At 37.5% G+C, this 25,338-nt stretch overlaps 1 protein-coding gene across 2 annotated transcripts; it reads right to left on the bottom strand.

Moving 5' to 3' along the window:
• On the bottom strand, window positions 1-25,338 carry LOC140533857 (aldo-keto reductase family 1 member C1-like). Of its 2 annotated transcripts, XM_072654181.1 has the most exons (9): window positions 25,102-25,338; window positions 23,416-23,583; window positions 21,305-21,421; window positions 19,899-19,976; window positions 18,548-18,670; window positions 17,773-17,882; window positions 12,398-12,563; window positions 3,962-4,044; window positions 1-1,088 (listed from the first exon to the last, which is right to left on the bottom strand). In XM_072654181.1, the coding sequence occupies exons 1-9, from the start codon at window positions 25,186-25,188 to the stop codon at window positions 1,046-1,048; spliced, it is 975 nt and encodes a 324-aa protein (XP_072510282.1). In that variant the 5' UTR covers window positions 25,189-25,338; the 3' UTR covers window positions 1-1,045. The 2 variants fall into 2 exon arrangements, with proteins under 2 accessions (XP_072510282.1, XP_072510283.1); XM_072654182.1 differs by lacking the exon at window positions 19,899-19,976 and having other exon boundaries at window positions 25,102-25,328.

The raw sequence follows: 25,338 nt of genomic DNA, 5'->3' as shown, positions 1-25,338 counted from the left end.
TGTTTTTGTTAGAATTACAAGTTTATTTAATACAGAATGCTTTTTATTCGACAGATTTAATACAACAGATTTTTAATACAACAGAATTTTGGTAGATTATTTGGGCATTGATTATTAAAGTTAAATTGCACCGGAAATAATAAATATTGAAGTTACAACTTCTTTACTACAGACAGATCCCAGATTCAAAGATTTATTTTTCCTCATAAGTTAGTTCAGATATTGATATGTGTCAGCCTCAAGGTTGACATAGGTCAGTGTTCTTCCAGACTTTGAGTGAACTATAATATATGCATTGTGTATCATCACAGAATGTGGTTGTTTTCTTAATTTCTTAATTTCTAATGATTGATTTCTGATAATATATATTTGTGCGTATACATATATATATATATATATATATATATATATATATATATATATATATACACACAATATGATTGGCTTTCTTCTATACTTTTGTACCCCAGAGTTACAGAAATTACTGCATTCATGCTGAATATGAAAGTAGCTAGGATTAAATCACAGAGAACTGAAGGGTACTGCCATTCCTAGGACAGCTGATATACTACTATATAGATGGTAAAGTGAAGTCGTCCATGAGAGTTAAGCAGACTAAGGAACTGAGTAGTTAGGATGCTGGAGGGAATATCAACATACATGTTGAAGTACTTAGAATAATAGAAAACTGAGAAAAGAGGAAGCCTGTGAGCCAGACACCAGCTCTGACACAACCTCTCTGAATAAATGCTGCCACTCTTGGAAAAAAGTGGGTAACACTTGTACTACTGCATGAAAAGGACCTGGTAAACTTTGAAATGTTACATAACTGTGAACCATTATGTCTATCTTATTGGGGGCAGGAAAGGCAAAACTTATAATAAAACAATTACCTTTAACCTATGCCTTGGTGTAGGCTTAGCTATATTGCATGACTTAACCATAATAATGGATTTAATTTCCATAAAAATCAACAGAATGCAAGCTATTTCATTAAGAGAACGGCAATGCTTAAGGACCACACATCTTCTGAGTCAGAACTTCACTAATATTCATCATCAAAAGGATAGTTGGGATCTTCCTGGAATCTAAAAAGGGAGAAACAGACATGTACAAGTGTCATACATTAAAGAAATCTCTCCAACACACCAACTCCAACAACCTACCTCCTCCCGAACCAAACCTCTTCAAATACCCAAAATAAGAAATACAGTCTTTGTGATGGTTTGTTTTCTTTGGCCCATACGTCTAAACACTGAGTGAGGACTTAGCTATTGATCCCTCTTGCCTTGGGTTCAAGCAAGCTTTGCTCAGTTTCCTTAAACAAGAAAGCATTTCTGAGATACAAGGCAAATAAATGGGTTATAAAACAGACTAGGAGAAATAAATGGCAAATCACTTGAGTATCTTTGCCAAGAAAACCCCAAATGTGGTCACAAAGAGTCAGACATGACTGAATCAACTGAACTGTAAACATAATAGATCCTGACTCTGGAATTAGAAAAGCTGGAACTTGGGCTCTGACTTTTGAATACTGGGCAGTATGACTATGGACAAATTACCATAACATCTCAGAAGTTCAATTTCCTCATCTTTAAAATGGAGAATAATATTTTTTGGTCTACCTGTATTACAAGGTTATTGCAAGGTTCACTTGAGACTTTGGGTACAAAGGACTTTGCAACCATAAATCACTATGAAAATGCCAACGATTATCATTAAGAAAGGTCATGTAAAAAGCGGTATTTGGAAGGGTCTGATTTAGAAAAGTGAATTCAACAGAGGGGAAGTGAGCTCCTGAGTTAAACTGGCAGGAAGCAGGAGAGAGGGGAATCAAAGCTCAAACTTAAGACTTGAAATTCAGTGCTTTTCCCATGATAATCATCATACTGCCTCCCTACACCACAGCATACCTTTATCCATATCAATAAAGAAAGCAGGCTTTGCTCCCACAGCATGGAGGAAATTTAGAGCAGGAAAAGTATTGCTGTGGACTTTGGCCAGGCTCTACTATTAACCCCATTAAATTCTGACTGTTTGTACAGATTCAGAAAGAGAAGATATTCCAAGGGCAATCAAGAGCATAGTAAATATTCCACTGTGGCACAAGTCCGTCAGTCAGTAAGCATTTTCTATGCCTATCATATGTGAGACACTGTGCTACGCAATGGGGATAGAAAGAAAAGCAAAGGACAATCTGTGCCCTTAAAGAACACACAATCTAATGGGTAAGACTGCAAGGAAACAAATGTGTAAAACAAACTATATACAGGAAATAATCAAAAGAGGGAAGGTATTAGATTTCAGAAGTGTTGGGAGAGGCTTCTCGTAAAAGTAGAATTAAAATTGGCACTTGAAGAAAGCCATAAAGCCAGGAGACAGAGGTGAGGGGGAGACTATTCCAAGAATGGAAGAGAGCCAGAGAAACCACCCAGAGCTGTAAGATGGCGTGTCTTGTTCATTAAAAACCAAGGCGGCTGGTGTTACCTGATTGAAGAGTACATGGCAAGGAGCAAAGTGTGAGAAGACGGGAAAGGTAGGGGAGGGGTGGTTATGAGGGACTCTAAATACCAAACAGGGAATTGTATATTTCCTTCTGGAAATAACAGGGAGTGCATTTAGTGTTTGTTAGGTGGTCTTTGTTAGGTAGCTTAATGGAGAATGAACCAGAATGGGGAGAGATTTAAGGTAGGCTGACTCACCCAAAACCTGTTGCAACAGTGTACACATGAGGTAAAGAGGGCCTGCACCACAGAAGTGGCAGTATCAGAAGAAAGAACACAGCATATTCAAAAGATGCTACAAGGGTGAAATCAATAGGTCTTGACAACAGATTCAACATGAGAAGGGATGGGGTGAGAGATAGAGAGGAGTAAAGGATAGCACCTATGGTCTAAGCCTTGGGGCTGGGAAGATAGCAGTGCCCTTTACAATAATAGGGGCAGTTTGGGGGTGGGCAGTGTATGGAGGAAAGATAATGAGTCCAATTTAGACATAAAAAACAAAGTTTCAGAGTTAAAACAGAGAAAGTCCTAAGATATGTACCATGTTTACTTTAATTATCATGTTTATATAATTTCCAAAAATCCTTAGGCTAACATGGGATCAGCCACCTAATGACAATAAAAGCAGTCATGGGAACAGGGGTGCAGCTTCTCTGAACTTCACTTCCTGAGGAATGATGGAGTACAAGAATCCATATAGGAAATGAGTTTGGAGGAAGTCACACTTACTTGTCTTCATCTATTCTTGAATGCCTGTGACTACACCCTTCCACAGTAACATTAGAGAATGCTGCTCTATTGCTCATCTTCACAGAATCTAGGCCCTAAGTAGGGCACCCCTCAGGACTAATTTGGAGTCCTTAAAGATCATCTAATCCAAATCCTTCTTTCCCCAGATTTTCTAAGAAACTGAGATTCAGAGAGGATAAGGGACTTTTTCTTTGTGTCTCATAGCTAGTAAACTAACAGCAGAGATATAATTAGAACCTAAGTTTATGACATAAGGTACTGCTCTGTTTGTATGGAAGAAGTTTGGTTACTGAAAGTGGAAGAAAACAACCTGTTTGCACCAAAAAAATATTAAAATCCATGTACAAAAAAATATTTTTTTCTATTAAACTATCAAAACAGACATAGGAGGACTATATGGAGAACTGAACAGCCATGTTTGAGGGAAGACAAATGACTGAAGTTGCAAAAACCTTTATCCTTGAGCCTCAATTACTGAAATGGTTTTTTTAGATCTGACCCAGAATAAGTGCATAAGAGAGGTACACAGTTCTGCCTCAGATAAAAGGAAGAGGAGATTTCATGAGCATTATAAAACATTATACTTGGTAGATTTATAACTTCTCTGTGAAGGACTTGAACAAGGACTCTCTCTAAAGTGCTGTCCCACATCCCTGAAGTCACAGACCTCTGAGATAGAAAGTAAGATGTTAAGAGTAAACACTCACAGTGAAAGGGTCAGGTAGCGAAGGTTTTTATTAATGCCATCGATGACTTTCATTTCTTCTGGAGTCAACTGGAACTCAAAAGCCTGCCAGAGAAGAAAAAATATTGTAACTGGGACCTGCTTATAGCACCTGAGAAAGGAATAGGCAAGTCGAATGGTTGAATCAGTCACACTCTCCACTGAGACTTTGGTAACTCTGTTCTGGTGTTGGAGGTGTTTAAGCTAGGTGAAAACTAGCTACTCCCACTTGATAGCTCCAGTCTTCTTGAGGGTGGAACTTTCCTTTCCTAACACCTCCTTTTAGATTTGTAGACTTCCCCTTAATCTAGAAGTTTCCATTTAGCTGTTCACAAACCCCTTAGGGATTCAGTACATTCATCCAACAAGTTCATGTTTAAAATTTTTTAATCCTGCTTTACATAGCAAATAATTACACAAAATTTGTTGCAAATATATTTTTCCCCTGAGATAACAAGCACATGAATGTTTGAAACCATATAGGTTTGTTTCTGAAAAAATTCAAAACCATCAAGCACACAATGATTTCTGTGTGGCTACTATAGCAAACTGACCACTTCTGATTCAGTGCAATATGTTCTTGAAGTTTCTCAACCTGTTATCAAATTGTTTCCAAATAGCCATGGCCACAAAAGTGAAAAGTTTGAGGGCAAACAGATTCCCAATAGGTGATCATATGCATGGACATTCTGTCATTTGCATGGGCATACTCTCATTTGCATTTTGTACACCAAAGAGCTCTTTTTTTCCCCTCTGTTACCATGTAAGCTTATCTCATCAGTGGTATAATGACATGACCAAGATGCATTCTTTTTGCATTTGCATTCTTGCAGTGCAAATAAATGTCAGGCTGTTTGAAATTCATCATCACTTACAAGCCATCCTGAAACCATCATGGACTATCACAAGCATTCAGGAGAAACAAACCTTATGGTGTTTCTCATTGCAATGTTAAGGCAGTTTTCTGACTTAACTATATCCTCCACTTATGATATTATTCTTCAGTTTAAATGAACTGGTTGTCAACATTTGTCAGTGTTTCAGTAGTTTCTTTGAGGGTGTGACAGAGAAGAATAAAGCTGTATCAGAAGAGATTCTCTCCTTACAAAGATTAATGTAACTATAAAAATTGTTTTAAAATGAAGCAATATATGTAATTGCACCTTATGTACATTTGTCATATAATACAATGCTTCTTATTAGCCAGTAGAAAAGTTTATCTTTTATATCTTAACTATCTGCTTATTTCTATCAATTGGTAAGGTGGTTAAAAATTTTAAACGAACTTTTGTATTTAAACAAGATAGCTTATAAAATTCTCCTACCATTTTCCACTACATTATGGAAGCAAGCGTTTTCACTTTATTCTTATTTTAACTTAAAATACAGAAATAAATTTCATGTAGAAACAATTTTAAGACTGTGTCTATCTCTTGTTGAGTTCAATATTGCAAAGTTCTGTTCAAATATAATAGACGTATATCAAAACTAAGTTTATATATGATTATTATATCATGTTAAACATATTCCAAATTGTAACATTTCATTATGTTAGTTATATTCAACAAAGTTGGTGAAAATAACTTTAATATGAAGTCTTGCAGATAATTGGAAGAATATGAGGTCTTACTGGTATGCTTTTTTTAATTCTTAGAGTATTTCTCTCATAACATTCATAATTTTAATTAGAGTTTTATTTTGTATTCAGAGTTTTCATAATTAAGGGTAGAATAACATTTATTTTTTATAATTATAAAATGTAAATTTTAATTTAGAGCTTTTGTACAAAATATATCACTGGTATATTAAACACTTACTAAGTAAGTCTAAAACAATACTATAAACAGTCCATTAAATTACCCTGGTGGTTCACAACACATTTTTTTGTGGCTATTGGAAAGGGTTTAGGGAACAAAAAAGTTGAGAACCATTGCCTTAGTCAACACTTCCACAGTGTGAGAAGTAAATGCGCCTGAAGCATCCTTATACTTGTTACTTCTCTATTCCCTAATGCTATTGCTTTAACTCCTTTGTTCTGGTTTTGAAGGTGTTAGCAGGTTGGAACATGACATCTCCACTCATGTGAGTTGTCACACAACTTGAAAAATTTATAAAATATTTTAAAATCATTAAGATTCCTTCTCATATAGCTACCATGCCCACAAACAGGTTCTCCTAGTAAAATTCAGGCTGAAAAGCTCTATTCCCTCTGCCCAGTTCCCTTCTTCTTCATCAAGTAGCAACATCAAAGCTGTGTTTGTCTTCTTTGTGCTCCCTAGAGAAGATAATTTAGCAAAGAACCAACATTTAGGATCTATCACTTTATCTAAATTAGCTTTAGAACTAATTAAAACAGAAAATAGTAGAGCAAGTTAGGAACTCATCCGAACTCTCCCAAATTCACCTCCAAACAGCTATAAAATAATACCTCAAAATGAAGTCTAGAGCACCAGAAAAAATGAAAGGATGGAGTGATAAAAATTTCCAGCCCAATACAACTTGGAAAGTCAGCAGGAGAGGTTTGTCTCACAGATGAAAGTGGAGCACAGTCCAACGCAGGCAGCATCCAATCAAGCCAGCAGTAAGATCCTGAGCCCAGGAGCAAGTTAGTGGTCCTGGCTGGCACAGCAGGCCAGAGGCAAGAGGCCAGGTCCCACAGCCCTGACCAGCAGGCAGCTGAGAGACCTCACATGCCCAGAGCAGTAGACCAGTGGTGAGGTCCCTCTCTCCAAGCACAAGAAGCTTGAAAAAGTACTCCCTCCACCCTAGGAACAGAGTCCAACTTCAAGTCACAAGATTGGGAAATTAGCAATAAATAAATAAATAACCTGACCATTGAAAGATTCTATGGGGACAGGGAAGGTTAAAAAACAAACTCAGAAAAAGACTATCATCTTACAGCATCTACATGCAAAGCTTCAAAGAAAAAATCTGAAATTGGTCTGAAGACCAAAAAGCACTCCTGTGACATCCAAAAAGAACTTCTGGAAGAGCTTTAAAAGGTTTGAAAAAGTTGACTAAGAGAGGTAGAAGAAAAACTGGGGAAAGTAAGGGGAGTGATGCAAAAGAATAATGAAAAAAGAGTCAATAGTTTGGTGAAGGGAGCACAGAAAATACAAAAATACGTACAAAAATTCACTGGAGAAAACAGCTTCTTGAAAAGGACTAGCCAAGGGGTCAGAGTCAAGATACCAGACTAAAAGCAGGGACCTACTTGATCTACCCCCAAACACCTCAAAAAACCTATAAAAAAAGACTCTAAACAAATTCTAGAGTAGCAGAAGCCACAAAATGAAAGACTAAAGCAAATTTCCAGTCCAAGATGCTCTAGAAGGTCGACAGGAAGGGTCAGTCACACTGGGCAAAGAGTAGAGTGCAGTTCAGCATGGGCAGTGCCTGCATGGACAGAGTGAAAGCAGGTCTTGGGGCATTGAGTCACAGGCAGTTGCTATGATTTCCAGACCTCTCAATCCAGTAATGTCAAAGACAGCTTTGATGGTCAGTAAGAAGGGTCTCTCACCTGATTGAGAGGGGAGTGTGGTCCAACCCTACCCATAGTACTGGCCCCAGCCCGTCCCTGGCCCTAGGGTGGCAGCAGTCACTGCTAAAGCTGAGGCTACTTCAGGATTCCTCCACGTAACAAGGAGCTCAAAAGTCAAGTAATTGGCTGGGAAAATGAGTAAATGAGGTGTAGAGAAAAGAAATAGATTATAGATTTTTACCTTCTCAATGAAGAGGCATTTTCTTATGTCATTGGGGACAAGGAGGATCAACATATACATCCAGAAGAAGACAACAAATACAAATTGGTCTCAGGTCATGGGAAAGCTCAAAAACGATTTTGAAAATCAAGTAAGAGAACTAGAGGAAAAACTGGGAAGAGAAATAAGAGGGATGTAAGAAAATCATGAAAACAAGTCAATGACTTGCTAAAGGAAACCTCAAAAAAAGCTGAGGAAAATTTTAACACCTTTAAAATTACATTAAGTCAAATGGCAGAAGAGGTCCAAAAAGCCAATGAGGAGAAGAATGCTGTAAAAAGAAGAATGACCCAAAAGAAAAATGAGGTTCAAAAGTTCACTGAGGAAAATAATTATCTAAAAATTAGAATGGAGCAAATGAAATCTAATGAGTTTATGAGAAACCAAGAAATTGTAAAACAGAACCAAAAGAATGAAAAAATAGAATAAAACATGAAATGTCTCATTGGAAAAACAACTGACTGGGAAAATAGATCCAAGAAACATAATTTAAAAATTATTGAACCACTTGAAAGTCATGATAAAAAAAGGACCTAGACATCATCCCTCAAGAAATTATCAAGGAAAATTGCCATGATATTCTAGAGCCAGAGGGTAAAATAGTAATGGATAGAATCCACCAATCACCTCCTGAGAGAGATCCCAAAAAGAAACTTCCTAAGAATGTTGTAGCCAAAATCCAGAGTTCCCAGCTCAAGGACAAAATAATACAAGTAGCCTGAAAGAACCAATTCAAATACTGTGGAAACACAATCAGGATTACACAAGATTTAGTAGATTCTACAATAAGAGACCAGAGGGCTTGGAATATGATATTCCAAAGGTCACAGGAGATAGGATTTAAACTAAGAATCACCTACCAAGCAAAACTGAGTATAATACTTAAGGGAAAAAATGGAACTTCAATGAAATAGAGGACTCCCAAGTATTCTTCTTGAAAAGACCAGAGATGAATAGAAAATTTGACTTTCAAATATAAGAAGCAAGAGAAGCATGCAAAGGGTAACAGGAAAGAGAAAAAATAAAAGACATATTGAAGTTGAACTGTTTACATTCCTACATAGAAAGATGATATTTGGAACTCATGAGACCTTTCTCAGTATTAGGGTAGTTAGAAGGAATGTGCATATGTGTGTGTGTGTGTGTGTGTATGTATGTATATATTTGCATGTGTATGTGTGTAAGAGTATGTATGTGTGTATGTATATATATATATACATATATATATATATACATACACACACACATACAGACATAGAGAGAGAGAGAGAGAGAGAGAGAAAGAGAGAGAGAGAGAGAGAGACAGCACAGGATGAGCAGAACATGAAAGGATGATATCTAAAAAAAGAAATTAAGGGTTGAGAAGAATGTACTAGGAGAAAGAGAAAAGGAGAGGTAGAATGTAGTAAATCATCTCACATAAAAGAAGCAACAAAGAGCTTTTACAGTACAGGAGAAGAGGGGGAAGGTGAGAGAGGGAATAAGTGAGCTTTCTTCTCATTGGATTTGGCTTCAGGAAGGAAAACATACATACTCAATTGGGTACAGAAGTTTATCTTACCCTACAGGAAAGCAGGGAGGAAGGAAATAAGAGACAGGGGATAACACAAACGACAGTAGATTGGGGGAAGGGGTAATTGGAAGCAAACACTTTCGTAAAAGGACAGATCAAAAGGGAGAATAGAATAAATGAGAGGTAGGACAGGACACAGGGAAATATAGTTAGTCTTCTGGAAGGGTTTTGCATCACTACTCATGTATAATATATATTGAAATGATTGCCTTCTCAATGATGGTGCATAGGGAGGGAGGAAGAGAGAGAATGTGGAACTCAAATCTTTGAAAATGAATGTTGAAAACTGTTTGACATGCAATTAGGAAATAAGATATATAAGCAATGGGGTATAGAAATCTATCTTGCCATATAGAAAATAGAAGGGAAGGGCATGAGAGAAGGAGGGGAGGGTGATAGAATGGAGGGCACATTGGAGGAAAGGATAATCAGAATACATGCTGCCCTGGAGGAAAGTGAGGGGAAGATGGGGAGAAACTTTGAAATTCAAAATTTTGTGGAAGTGAATCTTGAAAACCAAAAATAAATAAATTTATTTTTGAAATAAAAAATAAATTCTAAAAAAAAGATTGGCCAAATGGAAAAGGAGGTACAAAAGCTCGCTGAAGGAGATAATTGCTTAAAAATTGTAATTAGGAAAGTGCAAGCTAACAATTCCATGACAAGTGATGAATCAAACAAAATGAAAAAATAGAAGAAAATGTGAAATGTCTCATTGGAAAAATAACTGACCTAGAAAACAGATCCAAGAGAGATAATTAAAAGCAACTGAAACTATGATAAAAGAGAGACAGAGACATAGAGAAACAGAAACAGAGAGAGATCGTGAACATCATCTTTCAAGAAATTTTCAAGGAAAACTGCCCTAATATCCTAGAACCAGAAGGTAAAATGGAACTTAAAAGAATACATCCATCACCTGCTGAAAGAGATCCCAAGTGAAAACTCCCAGGAATATTATAGCCAAATGCCAGAATTCCCAGATAAAGGATAATACTTCAAGCAGCCAGAAAGAAACAACTGAAATACTATGGAGCCAAGTCAGGATTATACAGGATTTAGCAACTTCTACATTAAAGGACTGAAGGAACATGATATACCAGAAAGCAAAGGAACCAGTATCACAAGCAAAAATCACCTATCTAACAAAAATAAACATATCAACCTCAAGGGAAAAATTGATATTTAATGAAATAGAGAGCTTTCAAGCATTCCTGATAAAAAGACCAGAGCTGAACAGAAAATGCGACTTTCAAATACAAGAGTGAAGAGACACATAAAAAGGCAAAAAGGAAAGAGGAAAAAAAACATAAGGGATTCAATAAGGTTAAACTGTTTACATCCCCACATGGGAAGAAGATATTTGTAATTCTTAAGAACTCTATCACTATTAGTCCAGTTAGAAGGAGAGTACAGAGAAAGAGAGGGTGTGGGCATAAGTTGATTTTGATGACATGACATGAAAAAGAGAGATGGAAAAGAGGATTGCACTGGGAGAAGAGGAAAGAGAAGTAGAATGGATAAATTATCTCACATGAAAGAGACTTAAAGGGGGAATAACATACAAACTCAGTTGGATATAGAAATCTATCTTCCCTTATTGGAAAGCAGAAGGGGGGAAGGGCAGATAAGACAAGCAGGGGAACTGATGAAAGGGAGAACAGATTGAGGGAAACAGTGGCCAGAAGCAAAACACTGGTGAGGAGGGGCAGGGCAAAATAATGAGAAGGATGAACAGGGGAAAATAGGATGGAAGAAAATAAAGAGTAATCATAACTATAAATGTGAATGGGCTATACTCACCCATAAAATGGAAGCAGACAGCAGAGTGAATTAAAAACAAGAATTCTACAATATGCTGTTTACAAAAAACACATCTGAAGCATACACACACAGTAAAGGGAAGGGGCTGGAGCAGAATCCATTATGCTTCAGCTGAAGGACTAATTAAAACAGAAAAGTTAACAATTTTAAAGTACAAACAAGTTCTGGATTTAATGTCTGCCTTCTCAGGCAGTCAGAAGGGTAGGGAGAATAATAGGAGGGGTGACAAGGAGGGACAGAGTGTACTTTTATCAGATCTCCCAAGGAGACATTTCAAACTAAATATCTGAGATATCATAAATTTAGTATGTCCAAAAAAGAAATCATTATCATTTCCCCTCCAAATAATACTGATTCAAATTTCCCAATTTCTGTCTACCAGGTTCATAATCTTGGTGTTATCCTAAATCCCTCACTTTATCTCACCCCGCAAATATAATTAGTGGCCAAATCTTGATTTTTAACCTCAACATCTCTTATATCTCATCTCCTCTGTCTGCTCAGACAGCTACCATCATCATTTCTAACCTGGATTAATGGTCACTTTCCTTCAAGTCACTCCCCAATTTAGTTCATTCTCCTCATTGCTGACAAAGTGATTAACCTTAAGTGCAGATCTCACTGTGTCATTTCCTTATTCAATAAAATCCTTATCACCTTGAAGATAAAATAAAGACTTCTCCATAATCTGGCCTCAACCTATATTTCTCTTTGTTGCTCACAAAGAACACCGTATCTCTTCTCTTCCCCTATGTACTGGCCATCCCCTATACCTGAAAGGTGCTCTCTCTTCACCTCTGCCTCACAGAATCCCTTTCTTCCTTTAGTATATCTCAAGTACCAACTTCTTTATGAAGTTCTTCCTGATCCCCTTAACTGCTAATGCTCTGCGTCCCTTACTACTATGTATTTAACTACTTTGTATTTCTCTTTATATTATATATTTGCATGATATAATGAGAATAAATACAAAGCAGTTATTTCAAAGTGTGTGTGGCATAACCACACACACTGTCTCCTCCAAAAACTGAAGTGAACAAGCAGTTTCTTAGAGATCTTTTGAGAATAGCAGAGAATGTGGGTGAAGTCACATTTCTATTCACTAGACTGAATCAGTGAAGTCCACTACACGCTTCAAAAATCATCTCCTTAATGACCAGTTTTCAGACTTCTCTATTTTTCATCATTTTCTCCAATTTTCCATTCTCCAACACCAGTATTTGTGCAGCTGCTTAAACCAACTCTGCCCATGCCTCTTTACCCCAAAGTTCTCCTTGATGCGCTTTTCAGTGAAGCTCTTTGCCAAGACGACCACCCCTCGTTGAATCTGGTATCGGAGAGCAACCTGGGCTGGAGTTCGATTGTGCTTCTTGGCAATGGCTCCCAAAACTGGGTCTTCAAGAAGAATGGGAGACTTTTGATCTACCCTGTAAGGGAAAACAAACCTTTTGAAATCTGTGGTCAGGGCAACAGATCAGAGTTCAATGCTATGTAGATAGAAATCATCTTTTAGTTTTTTACATTTTTCAAAGTATTTCCATAAATGTATCATTTGGACCTCATAATAATACAAGAGGAAGGCAGGATTAAAGTTTTTATCTTCTCTTTACAAACAATGAAATGGGGTTCAAAAAGGTTAAATTATTTCTTCAAGATCATCTTTGGCTATTTTAATTCCTTGGATATCTTTATCTTGTCTAATTGCTACAGCTAACATTTCTAGTACCATATTAAATAATAGTGGTGATAATGGACAACCTTGTTTCACCCCTGATCTCATTGGGAATGCATCTAGCTTATCCCCATTGCATATAATGCTTGCTGAAGGTTTTAGATAGATACTGCTTATTATTTTATGGAAAGTTCCCTTCATTCCTACATTCTCCAATGTTTTTAGTAGGAATGGATGTTGTATTTTGTCAAAAGCTTTTTCTGCATCTATTGAGATAATCATGTGGTTTTTGTTAGCTTTGGTGTTGGTGTGATCGATAATGCTAATAGTTTTCCTAATATTGAACCAGCCCTGTAGTCCTGGTATGAATCCTACCTGATCATAATGTATTAATCTCGTGATAAGATGCTGTATTCGTTTTGCTAGAATCTTATTTAAAATTTTTGCATCTATGTTCATTAGTGAAATTGGTCTATAATTTTCTTTCTCTGTTTTGTCTCTTCCTGGTTTGGGTATCAAAACCATATTTGTATCATAGAAAGAATTTGGGAGGACTCCTTCTTCCCCCATTTTCAAGAATAGTGTATGTAGTATTGGAATTAACTGTTCTTTAAATGTTTGATAGAATTCACTTGTGAATCCATCTGGCCCTGGAGATTTTTTTCCTAGGGAGTTCATTGATGGCTTGTTCAATTTCTTTTTCTGAGATGGGGTTGTTTAAGTATTCAAATTCCTCTTCTGTTAATCTGGGCAACGTGTATTTTTTAAAATATTCATCCATCTCGTTTAGATTATCGAATTTGTGGGCATAAAGTTGGGCAAAGTAGTTTCTAATTATTGTTTGAATTTCCTCCTCATTGGAGGTGAGTTCACCCCTTTCATTTTTAATATTAGTAATTTGGTTTTCTTCTTTCTTTTTTTTAATCAGATTGACCAAAGGTTTATCAATTTTATTAGTTTTTTCATAAAACCAACTATTGGTTTTATTTATTAATTCAATAGTTTTCTTAATTTCAATTTTATTAATCTCTCCTTTGGTTTTCAGTATTTCAAATTTGGTATTTACTTGGGGATTTTCAATTTGTTCTTTTTCTAGCTTTTTCAACTGCAAGCCCAAGTCATTGATCTCCTCTTTCTCTATTTTATTTATGTAAGCATTCAGAGATATAAAACTTCCCCTAATAACTGCTTTTGCAGTATCCCATAGGTTTTGGTATGTTGTCTCACTATTGTCATTCTCTCGAATGAAATTGTTGATTGTTTCTATGATTTCTTCTTTAACCCAACCCTTCTTTAGGATTAGATTATTTAGTTTCCAATTGATTTTTGGTTTTTCTTTCCATGGCCTTTTATTACATGTAATTTTTAATGCATTATGATCTGAAAAGGATGCATTGATTATCTCTACCTTTCTGCACTGGATTGTGAGATTTTTATGTCCTAGTACATGGTCAATTTTTGTAAATGTTCCATGTACCGCTGAGAAAAAAGTATATTCCTTTCTATTCCCATTTAATTTTCTCCAAAGATCTATCATATCTACCTTATCCAGAGTTTTATTTACCTCCTTAACCTCTTTCTTGTTTATTTTGAGGTTGGATTTATCGAGTTCAGAAAGGGGGAGGTTGAGGTCCCCCACTAGTATAGTTTTGCTGTCAATTTCTTCCTTCAACTCCCCCAACCTCTCCTCTAAGAATCTGAATGCTATACCACTTGGAGCATACATGTTTAGTAATGATATTGCTTCATTGTCTATGGTGCCTTTTAGCAGGATATAGTTTCCATCCCTATCCCTTTTGATTAGATCTATTTCTGCTTTTGCTTTGTCTGAGATTAGGATTGCTACTCCTGCCTTTCTTACATGAGCTGAAGCACAGTATATTCTGCTCCATCCTTTGACCTTTATCCTATGTGTATCCCCCCATTTCAAATGTGTTTCTTGTAAGCAGCATATTGTTGGATTATGGCTTTTAATCCATTCTGCTATCCGTCTCCGTTTTATGGGAGAGTTCATTCCATTCACATTCACAGTTATGATTACAATCTGTGTATTTCCCTCCAACCTCTTTCCCACTATTTGTGCTTTTAGCTCTCCCGTCTCCCTTCCCCTCCTCAATAGTATTCACTTTTCTCCCCCTCCTCCTGCAGCCTTCCCCTCCTTCTTTTGACCCCCCTCCCTTTTAGTCCCCTTTACTCTTATTGCTTCTTTCCTCCCTTTTAGCCACCCTCCCCTTTCTTCCCCCTTCCCCTCCTACTACCTATAGAGCTAGTTAGGCTTATCTACTTAAGATTATTGTTCCCTCCTTTGAACAAATCAGATGAGAGTACCTCTCAAACAATGCTCATCTCCCTCCCCTCCTTCCCTCTACTATAGTTTTGTACTTCTTCCTGTGATATAATTTGCCATTTTCTGCTTCCCCCTTTCCACACCTCCTATTACATTCCCTTCTCATACTTAAATCATATTTTTGACATGACATCATTTACTTTATGCCCGTTCCCTCTACATATATCCCTTTTATCATAATAGCTGCACAGTTCTCAAGATTAACAGGTATCATCTTCCCTTATAGGGAGGTAAACTGTTTGCCCTAATTGAGTAACAAGTTTTTGTTTTTGTTTTTTCCCCTCTGTTTACCTTTTTATGATTCTCTGGAGACCTGCATTTGAAGATCAAATTGTCTATTGAGTTCTGGTGTTTTGGTCAGGAAGCTCTGGAAATCCCTTATTTTGTTGAATGACTTTCTCCTTGCCTGAAATGTTATGCTGAACTTTGCTGGGTAGTTGATCCTTGGTTGAAGTCCCAACTCCTTTGCCTTACGGAATATTGGGTTCCAATTCTTTCGATCTTTTAATGTAGAAGCTGCAAGGTCCTGTGTGATCCTGACTGTGTGTCCTTGATATTTGAATTGTTTCTTTCTGGCTGCTTGTAGTATTTTCTCCTTCACTTGATAGCTCTGGAATTTGGCAACTATATTTCTTGGGGTTTTGAGTTTGGGATCCCTTTCGGGAGGGGAACGGTGGATTCTTTCGATGACTATTTTGCCCTCTGAGTCTAGTACTTCTGGACAGTTTTCCTTGATGATTTCCTGGAAGATATTGTCCAGACTCTTTTCTTCATCATGGGTTTCTGGCAGGCCAATAATTCTTAGATTTTCTCTCCTGGATCTATTTTCCAGGTCAGTTGTTTTTCCAATTAAATATTTTACATTTTCTTCTATCTTTTCATTCTTTAGATTTTGTTTGACTGATTCTTGTTGCCTCATTGAGTCATTAGTTTCTACTTGCCCAATTCTAATCTTCATCGTAGTGTTTTCTTCAGTTAGCTTTTCCATCTCCTTTTCCATCTGACCAATTTTTCCCTTTAAGGAGCTATTTTCTCCATTTAATTTTTGTACTTCTTTTTCCATTCGACCAATTTTCCCAGTTAGGTTTTGGGTTTCCTTTTCCATCTGATCAATTTTCCCAATTAGGTTTTGGGTTTCCTTTTCCATTTGATTAGCTCTTCCTTTTGGGAATTATTCTCTCCAGTTAATTTTTGAACTTCCTTTTCCATTTCTTCAATTTTCTTTTTCAGGGTGATGTTCTCATCAGTGAATTCTTTTTTTATAGTTTTAAAATCATTGGCCAGTTTTTCTTTTATATCCTTCTTCAGACATTCCAGGTAATCTAGTTGTGCTTGCGAGAAATTCATAGTCCCATCTGAGGTTTCAGATGGAAGTACAGTCTCAGCTCTAACCTCTTTGGTGTTTGTGTTTTGGTCCTTATCCCCATAGGAAGATTCTATGGTTTATTCACTTTTTGTCTGCTTTTTCTGATTCATGATGTTGGCTGAGTGTTGTAGCTTTTGGTTCTTTCAGTCAGAAGGTACAGATCTTTAAGTTGAGCTGATGTGTGTCTAGGCTAAAAGCAGGCTTTTGTTTTTTGTTTCCCCGATCAACACTGGGGTTAGCTTGTTAGGTATGTGGGAGGGGTGGTCTGTCCTCAGGATATCTCCTCAGCTGACTTGAGGCAAAGGCAAGGTCAGGGGATGGGGATCCCAGCTTCCCTATTTTCTTCCCTTTTCCCCTGGAGGGCTGGGGCACGCCTAGAAGCTAAGGCGTGTTCCCGCCCCTCCTTGGGCTCGTCTCCCGGCTCTGAGGCTTGCCTGGGTCTCAGTGCGAATTTTCTCTGCCCTGGGTCATCTGTCCCTCCAGCCGTCTCCACTACCATAGGAAGAATCCCCCTTTGCCACTTTTCCAGCCTCTGGTGTTATGAGACCACCCGCCCCCTTCTGCTGTTCCCGCTGATCCAGGATTAATCTGGGGAAGAATTTTATGGTTCCCTCACGGTCATCAGGGGGGAGGAGAGAGCACTTACTGATCACTCTGCCATCCCAGTTCCTGGAAGTTCAAGTAGTGACCCACCGAAGTCCATCTTCAGGCTGAAGATTTCAAGGGCTGCTGCGCTGATGTCTGGCACTCAGCGGCTCTCACCGGCTCGGCCTGGCTTATCTCCTGCTCCGCTGGTCTCTCCCACCACTCTCGGGCTCCTCTGGTCCCCTCTGCCCTGCCGCGCCGACCGCGCTGCGCTGTGCGCCGGGGTCGTACCCCGCGGAACAGATCCCTCCCGTGGACCCTCTGGTCCAGCCTGGGCTCCGAATCCGTCAAAGTCCATCACCCACTGGATTCTACACCTCCAAAGTCTGGTCAGACTCTCCCCTCAGAGATATCCAGAGGAGTTTTTCCAGGAGCTTAGGTGAGTCATTGCTTTCACTCCGCCATCTTGGCTCCGCCCCCCATTTCTTCAAGATCATGCAGCTAGTAAAATGCCGGAAGTCAAATGGGAGTCAAATTCAGTTAACTATAACCCCACAATCAATGCTGTTTCTACTACTCAATGTTGCATAATTTGTAAGTATACAAAAATTTGGGTAATCAACTTTATTGGTGATTAAGGAATCAATTACAGACCCCCTTTCTCACCATGGAGCCTCTCTGTGGGATCCCAAAGCACTGTATGCTACCAATATGATATCTTTTGACTTGCAGAACTCCAACAATTTGCCTTGATTCAGGTAAGGATGACATTCCACCTGCAGTACAATAAACACTGGTTTTAGCTTATAAAAATAAGCTGTATGAAGCCAAAAAGAACAATATTAAGCATTTTAATCATTGAAGGACTTGAGAATTACCTAGTTACACCCCAAATCACAGAATATTAGCACAATATGTGTCTACTTAGGACCCTTTGCACATACAGCCATTGGTGCTGAAAGGGGTAGAAAAAAGCAGTTTTGAATTAAGAAAAAGACTAAAATCAATTAATTAAGGATGTAAGATTCAGATACTGACATTGATGAATACTTTGATGTCTGAAAGAAGTAGGAAAAGAACTTTCATTTAATAAAAAACTTTAAATATGTTGAAAGAAACAGAGCTTTCAGATATTAATTATCTGAGCAGTTGTGAATAGAAAATCAACTATTTAATAAAAATAGACTCAAATGACCTTATGGATTATATAAGATGAAAACATGCATGTCTGAAAAGTTGTATAGGATAAAGGATTAAAGAAATAAGTTTTATTTACTAGAAACTAGGAAAAGGTGAGTAGGAAGAAATAGTTTCAAGAACAAAAAATGTGATGTAAGATCATAATGAAGATAAGAATCACAGGGAGCTATTATTCGTTCATTCTTTTGTTAGGAAGGGGAAGGATAGGAAAGAAACTGCACTAGAAAAAGAATTGTTTTACCTGGTTGCAGACAGGTTTATATTTCAGCCCAGTTTTATTCAGGATCATCTCCAATTGCCTGCGGTTGAAGTTGGACACTCCAATGGACTTCACAAGGCCTGCATCTTTACATTTCTCCATGGCCTGAGTAGAGAAGGATTGTGAACCACTATGGAACCTTGGAGAGCATGTTGAGTAGAATCCCCCATTGATCCCCTAGCCTTGATCTTTTCACTTCCTCTCCTCTTATTTGAAAAAAGGACCTCAGGAGAAAGCATGTCACAGAATTAAAAACTGGAAGGGGCTTTAGATACAATTTAGTCACAAATTGTTTTTTTTTTTCTTTTTTGGTCAAGGACAGCAGGATCTAGAGAAGTTATTGAAAAATACCACATAGTAGGCAAACAAGCCATGATTTGAGTTCAGGTCTTCTGACTTCTTTACTACACTGATCCAGAGGACAGCTCTTCATCAGGAATATTTCTACTTTTCAAAAAACATATTAACTGAATTTCATGTATGTGACATTGACTCCCATATATATTTTCAATCAAAGTATGAAAATCTGGCAGTTAAGTGATCATTTCAGTAAAAGAAATTTAAAATCATAGGAGCTAAAAGTAAGATATTCCAAAATATCAAATTAGCCTTTCACCCTGAAACAGGTGACAAAATCTCTGTTGCAAAGAGGAACAAAAACAGTAACAACCACCAGAAAAAGAAACCTCCCACCCCCACCTTTCATCGGCTTTCTCTTGTCTTTATTTTTGCTATTTCCTAGCACTCTAATTACTCTCTCCCTTGTCATTCCCATTCAATGAGTCCTGGGTTCTTTCCACTTGATCTGAATATAACAAGACAACTAAATTTCTTGGAGGTTAGAAGAAATCCTGGAAGTGTACCTCTTCTCTTCTCATCTCCACCCACCTCAGGGGACCCAAGATTCCATTGTTTCCAACAGAGGAGGCTTCAACAATATCTTAAAGTACATAGTTCCCTGAATTTTCTGATTAGTGTGTCAATTCTCATATAATCGACACATCTTCTTTTTATATTAATGTAGAATAATAAAGTAAATCACTAGGGAAAAGACACTTCACTATATTTTAGTCCAATTGCCCTCATTATTCAAATGACAGCTGAGATGACTCACTCAACATTCCCACATCAGTGTCAGAGCTACAATTAGAAGTCTCGGTTTCTAGTCCTGCACATATTCCATTTCACAAGGTGCCTTGCACCTTTCCATTTGATTAAATTCAGTTCCAACCACCTGAGGATCTTTCTCTCCAGTCACAATCACTTCTAGGCAGGGCAAACCACCTCAAAACAGCAGGATGTTTTTTATTTTCTATTTGCACAAGTCACCTACCTCCCAAGTTTCACGCAAATCTACAGATTCACAGATAACTTTCTGATTTTCATCTTTTGGAAGCATCTCTTTGGCAGGCTGTAATTGGAGAAGGAAAACTTGTCTTTTGGAGACTCTCAAGTGAGTGAGTGATTCTATTCAATTCAACCTACTTTGTATGTTGCATAAGGCACAGTGCCAGATGCCACAAATAAAACATGAAATGATGTTGAATGTCTGGACTTATAGGAGCTTATCAACTAGTAGAGATCAAATACATAGATAATTATAATACAAATGCAAAGCATCAGAGATGTAGACCTGGAAAAAAATCTTAGAGATTATCTATCTAATCAAACCTTCTCATTTTTTTATATATTTAAAACTTGATTGATAATTTGTTACACAAAACATTTCTCAACAACATTGAATTAAATCTCATGAAGAGGCATATTTCCTGAAACAACTGCGCAAAACTGTCTAATTTGGTTACATGGTTCTGTATGTGCATATAACACTTTTTTAACTTGGTAGTCTACTGAGATTTAAAAAGAAAAGATGTGAACTTGAACAGTTGAGAACTTTTTATAAAATTGTAGTCATGTGCATCCATTCAGTCACTCACTCATAAGGCATTTATTAAGCACCTATGAGTGCTTAAAGGTCCTGTGCTAGGCTCTGGGATTACTAAAAGGAAAGAATTCACTACTAAATAGTTTTAGTAATTGCTATTTTGTTACCTGTGGCCCAGAGCCACACTGTTAAACCTTCGATTCATTTTTATTTCTTCACTGGTTAATTAGCAGTCCATAGCTGTAGTTTGTTTTGCTTGAATAAATTCCCCCCCCCTTCTCCTCTAACACATTCATTCCTCTTCCCTCTCTTACTCCCATTTTCTCCCTCCTTAGTCCAGTAAAGTCTACTGTTCATTTTACCCTTTTTTTTTTACGGTTCCTTTTCCCAGCACAGATAGTTCATGTATCCCTTCATTCTAAAACCTTCTCTTTCTATAGGATATCTGTCTCCTTTAAACACTCATACAGCTTTTTAGCACTCTAATAAATCTCTAAGTTTTTTCCTACTATCTTTGACACACAGTTATTGGACCCTGCTGACTGTATGCCTCTCCCTAGAAGTGAATTCCCCAATACGGAGACTCTAGGCATTCACCACTATGACCAGCCTCATCTCTTAAGGTTAAATCAGGATATCCTTAGGAAACGTTTACTTGTAGGCATCTACTTTAAATATTAGCACACTGACACACAGAACTATCAACATTCATCTGTAGTCCTCTAAACAAAGTGTGAATAAGGGCAAAACATTCCTTCAATTCTCATAGAAGCAGAGGTGAAAAATGCTAAGACAGAAAAGAGAGAAATGTAGTCAAAAAGTCTTTGTACACCTAGGGGGGCTCTAGTACTTACTTTAAGAGAGACAGGAAAATGTATAATATAAAGGTCAAGGTAATCAAGCTGGAGGTTCTTCAGGGTCTCTTCCAGGGCAGGCCTGACCAGTTCTGGGCGGTGGCATGTGCTCCAAAGCTAAAGGGATTGAAGGAATATTCAAAGTAATGTTGTATATTCTTTATCAAACAATATCAACAGAAGGGACAAATTATGTCAATGACAGGACAGCAGACTGAGTTCCCAGAATGGCCAATTTACAGAAAAATTATGAAAAGCTCCTAAAGTTCGTTCTTATCACTTAATCTCTGTGCCTGTTCCTTTCTTTGTAAAATGAGGGATAATAAATAAAATGCTATCTACCTCCAAGAGTTCTTCTGAGGTTCAAAAGAGACGTCACATGCTTTGTAAACTGCAAAAGTGACCTCTTTGGGAACTCAAGAAATTTACCCACGAGAGGGAGGGTCCTGAACTGCCTGTTGAAGGAGGTTCTGAGTGAATGTACACCCAGTGTGGAGACATCTCTGAATCAGGGCGTTATAAACGAAGTACTAGACAATCCTGGAGCTAGAAATGTAAAGAAGAGAAGTACTCATGGAGTGAGGTGCTTTAACTGGGCCAAACCTACCTGAGGTCTCCTCCCAACTCAGGTTAATGCTAGAATTTTGAATATTCATGAAACTGTGTTTTGGCAACCTACTGAGATTTTCTTCCACCTATGCAAGGAAGCAGTAGCTACAGAATCAAATGTCAAAAAGATGACAGACAAGTATGCACTGAGATACAACACTTTCACTTTCACCTTGTCTGTTGGGTAAGTGTCTAATTTTCCCGACATTGTTTCCTAAGATTGAACTTCATTTTAGATACCTTTAATACAATTTAATTACCTGCCCCCAACAAATTAATGTTATGACTAACATCTTCTGCTAGTCTCAAGGTCCAAGTGCTAGAAACCAGCCACCGTGGGGTACCAAAGGAAAAGAATAAGAATGAGTTAGAAACAATTGATACAGTGTATTTTAATCATCTTCTAGTCTAAAAGTAGGTAAATATGTAGAACAAAACAAGACTATGAGAAAACCTTTAAATTAAGCCTAGGAAACTCAATTAAAAAGTATGTTGCTGAATTTCTACCAAATTGGAGTGCATATTACTCCTGTTCGGAAGCAGTTAAACCCATGTAACCTTCCTTAAAAAGAAGTGACAGTCTTGCAACTTTTTGTCCTGTCTTTAAGGCATTGTTCTTTTGTTTCCCCAATGATAAGATGCTTGTAAAGAATGACCAATAATCAACTACATATTTATGATTTGTATCTTTTGCTTTAAATCTGGAATTTAATTTTCTGTTAGACAATTTATTTCTGATTTTAAAAAAAATACAGGTTTGTTAAAAACGAATTTCCACAATAAGTATACCATTTTCTTTCAAATTAACTCCACTTTTGATCCATTAATTTAAAAAAATCCACTAATTGATCATCCCTGTACATTCTTCTCACGGTTTAGTCAAGAAACTTACATCCTTAATAAAAGTAGGAATAATTTAGATTTGATCTTCAATATTAAATTTAAACTGTTAGCACTGTTATGAAACAGTGAGTTAAAAATAGTGAGTCTGATGAATACCAAAAAAAATTACATTTGGCTTGCCATAATAAGAGGAATAATCTCACTGCTGCTAATCCTGAAAATATGGTTACAACAGCTCCTTAATAGTTTTTCCTGGAGGTGCTCATTTTTCTCATGGTCTCTGAGGTGATTTTTTAGCTATTTATTTGGGAAAATTAAATGTCTAGCTATTTTACAGTGCCTTATAGCAGAGTAAGCTCCTGAAGAACAAAGACAGTGTGTATTCTTTAATGAATATCCTGCACAAGGGTGCATCTTCTTATTAACTGAGTGGCCAATCTACTTTTGAAATTAAATGACTGAGAGTTAAATTCCATGGTTTCTCATCAACACTAGCTAGCCTTCCTCTTTTCCTTTATGCAGCAAAACACGTTTTTGTTGTTCAGATTGCCTTGGTGGGGAGGATTCCTCTTTGTTCCACATAGCATACTGTTTATAGTTCATCACATTTTCTTTAACATGAAAAAAATCCCACAAAACTCAATCACTTTTTTGTATACCTTGCCTGTGTAGAATATGTCCTTTCTGGTCACCGTCCCATCTGCAATTTTTGCTCGGATTGCCTGTCCAACTTCTTTTTCGTTTTCATATAGAAAAGCCCCATCAATATGGCGGAAGCCCACTTCAATAGCCACCTTTGTGGCTTTCTCACCTTCACTTTTGGGAACCTAGAGATTCAAAGGGAAAGAATTTCAACATGGACAAAGACACCTTAACCCAATGGACCTCCTTTCCTGAACATGGTCCTTTAATTAGTTTCTCCTTGTGAACCTCCTTATCTATACGTGGTCATTTAACTGTAGTTCCTCCTTCCCTCTATCTCTCCAGCTTCACCTTCTCCCTTGCTTGTCTTTTCTTGGTCAAGTACTACTCAAGTTCTTCCACACACAGCTGCATTTTGTTATTTATGTTCTTCAGGTCCCGATGCTTGTTCATTTTTCCATTTGGCCATTCTAAGAAGTATGAGACTATTAGGCAATAGAAAGAATTAGACATTTTGCCAGATACGTGTCTGCCCAGGGTCAGCTGAGTTCCTTGGCTTGGACTTTAGCCTTAGGGTTTAGTTTTAGGATCCGTTTGTACATTCCATACCTTTCCTCCTCCCACAACCCATAGTTTAACAGAATGTTTTGTTTAAAGTACATTGAGTATCAGGCTACTGGAAGACAGCAGAGTACTATGCCAGAAAACTGAGCAATACTAATTGACATTGCAAAGTCAGTAAGGCCTAAAGGAGGAAAAAAGCTTTCCACAATGAAAAGTGTGAGAGAAAACATTCAGTGCATTACAGGAAAAATGAAAAAAGATAAACTTAGGAGAATCACTTGGAAGTGTAATTATAAAATGGTTTTTGCTTATGTCCTCAGAGCAAAAAAAGCTCCTTGCCTTGCCCTGAGCAAGTTCCCTCTCAGTGTGGTTCCCATGTTGCCCTCAAGCCTCAATCAAAGGAATTAACTACTGGGCAACGGTAAGAACCAAAACAACCACAAATGAAAAATATATTAAAATTAATATAATTAAATAAAAATTAATCTTATGTCATAATTATATTTTATATGACTTATCTAATTTATAAATATAGTTTAAATAAGTAAAACTAATATTAAATCTGGCAAATATTCTTTAACAGAATTTTTTTAAAAACACAACTAAGCAGAAGTAAGGAATATGGCAGGACCTATTTTTCTTTTAGCCTCTGCCTCCTGGATCGATCGTGTGTAATAATACACAACTCCACATCTCTCTGCTCATTCATTTAAATATCATCTCTCACTATCTCAAAGAGGGGAAGGCAGATATATAGCAGACACTGTCTGCCAGGGATGCTCCTCTCCTCTCTTCATACACTCCTAAATGCTTTTTCAAACTAAGGGCTTAGTGAAAAACCTTCCTCCCTCCCCATCTGAGGGCTGATCTCACCTTAACTTTCTTTTCCCAACCTGGGAAAAACTACAACTCCCAGAGTATCCATGGCCAGCCAGTGGTGATTGAATACGAAATATGATGCATTTACCACAGTGTCAGGTTTACACAGAAATTCACTATCCTGCGTTTGCTACGTAATTGTGTATTTCTCCATCCAAAGAGTCTCTAACACCAAACTGGGTAGCACAGGAAGGGAATTAGGATTACACACTTCATCTCCCCTCCCAGCGCCCACAAACCCCCCTGCTCTCTATACTTACTCTTCTGGGTGCGTAAGTACCAAATCCCAGCACCGGGATGGTATTCCCATCATTCATTGTCACCCTATGAGATCTGGAAAGAGCCATTTCTTTTCACCTCACAGGTCAGGTCAGCTCTGGGCAGCCAGAAAACCCACGCAGAGGGAAAGATTAACTGACAGAAGCCTTGGCTTTATACATTTCTACTCTATTGTCCAACGAAGCTCAGAGGGAGTGGCAGGGTTTAAAGTTGCACAG

The sequence above is a fragment of the Notamacropus eugenii genome, chromosome 3 (genome assembly GCF_028372415.1).
Source record: "Notamacropus eugenii isolate mMacEug1 chromosome 3, mMacEug1.pri_v2, whole genome shotgun sequence".
NCBI classification, from domain to species: domain Eukaryota; kingdom Metazoa; phylum Chordata; class Mammalia; order Diprotodontia; family Macropodidae; genus Notamacropus; species Notamacropus eugenii.
Note: the sequence above shows the minus strand (reverse complement) of the source record. Positions and strands in the feature narration are given on the sequence as shown.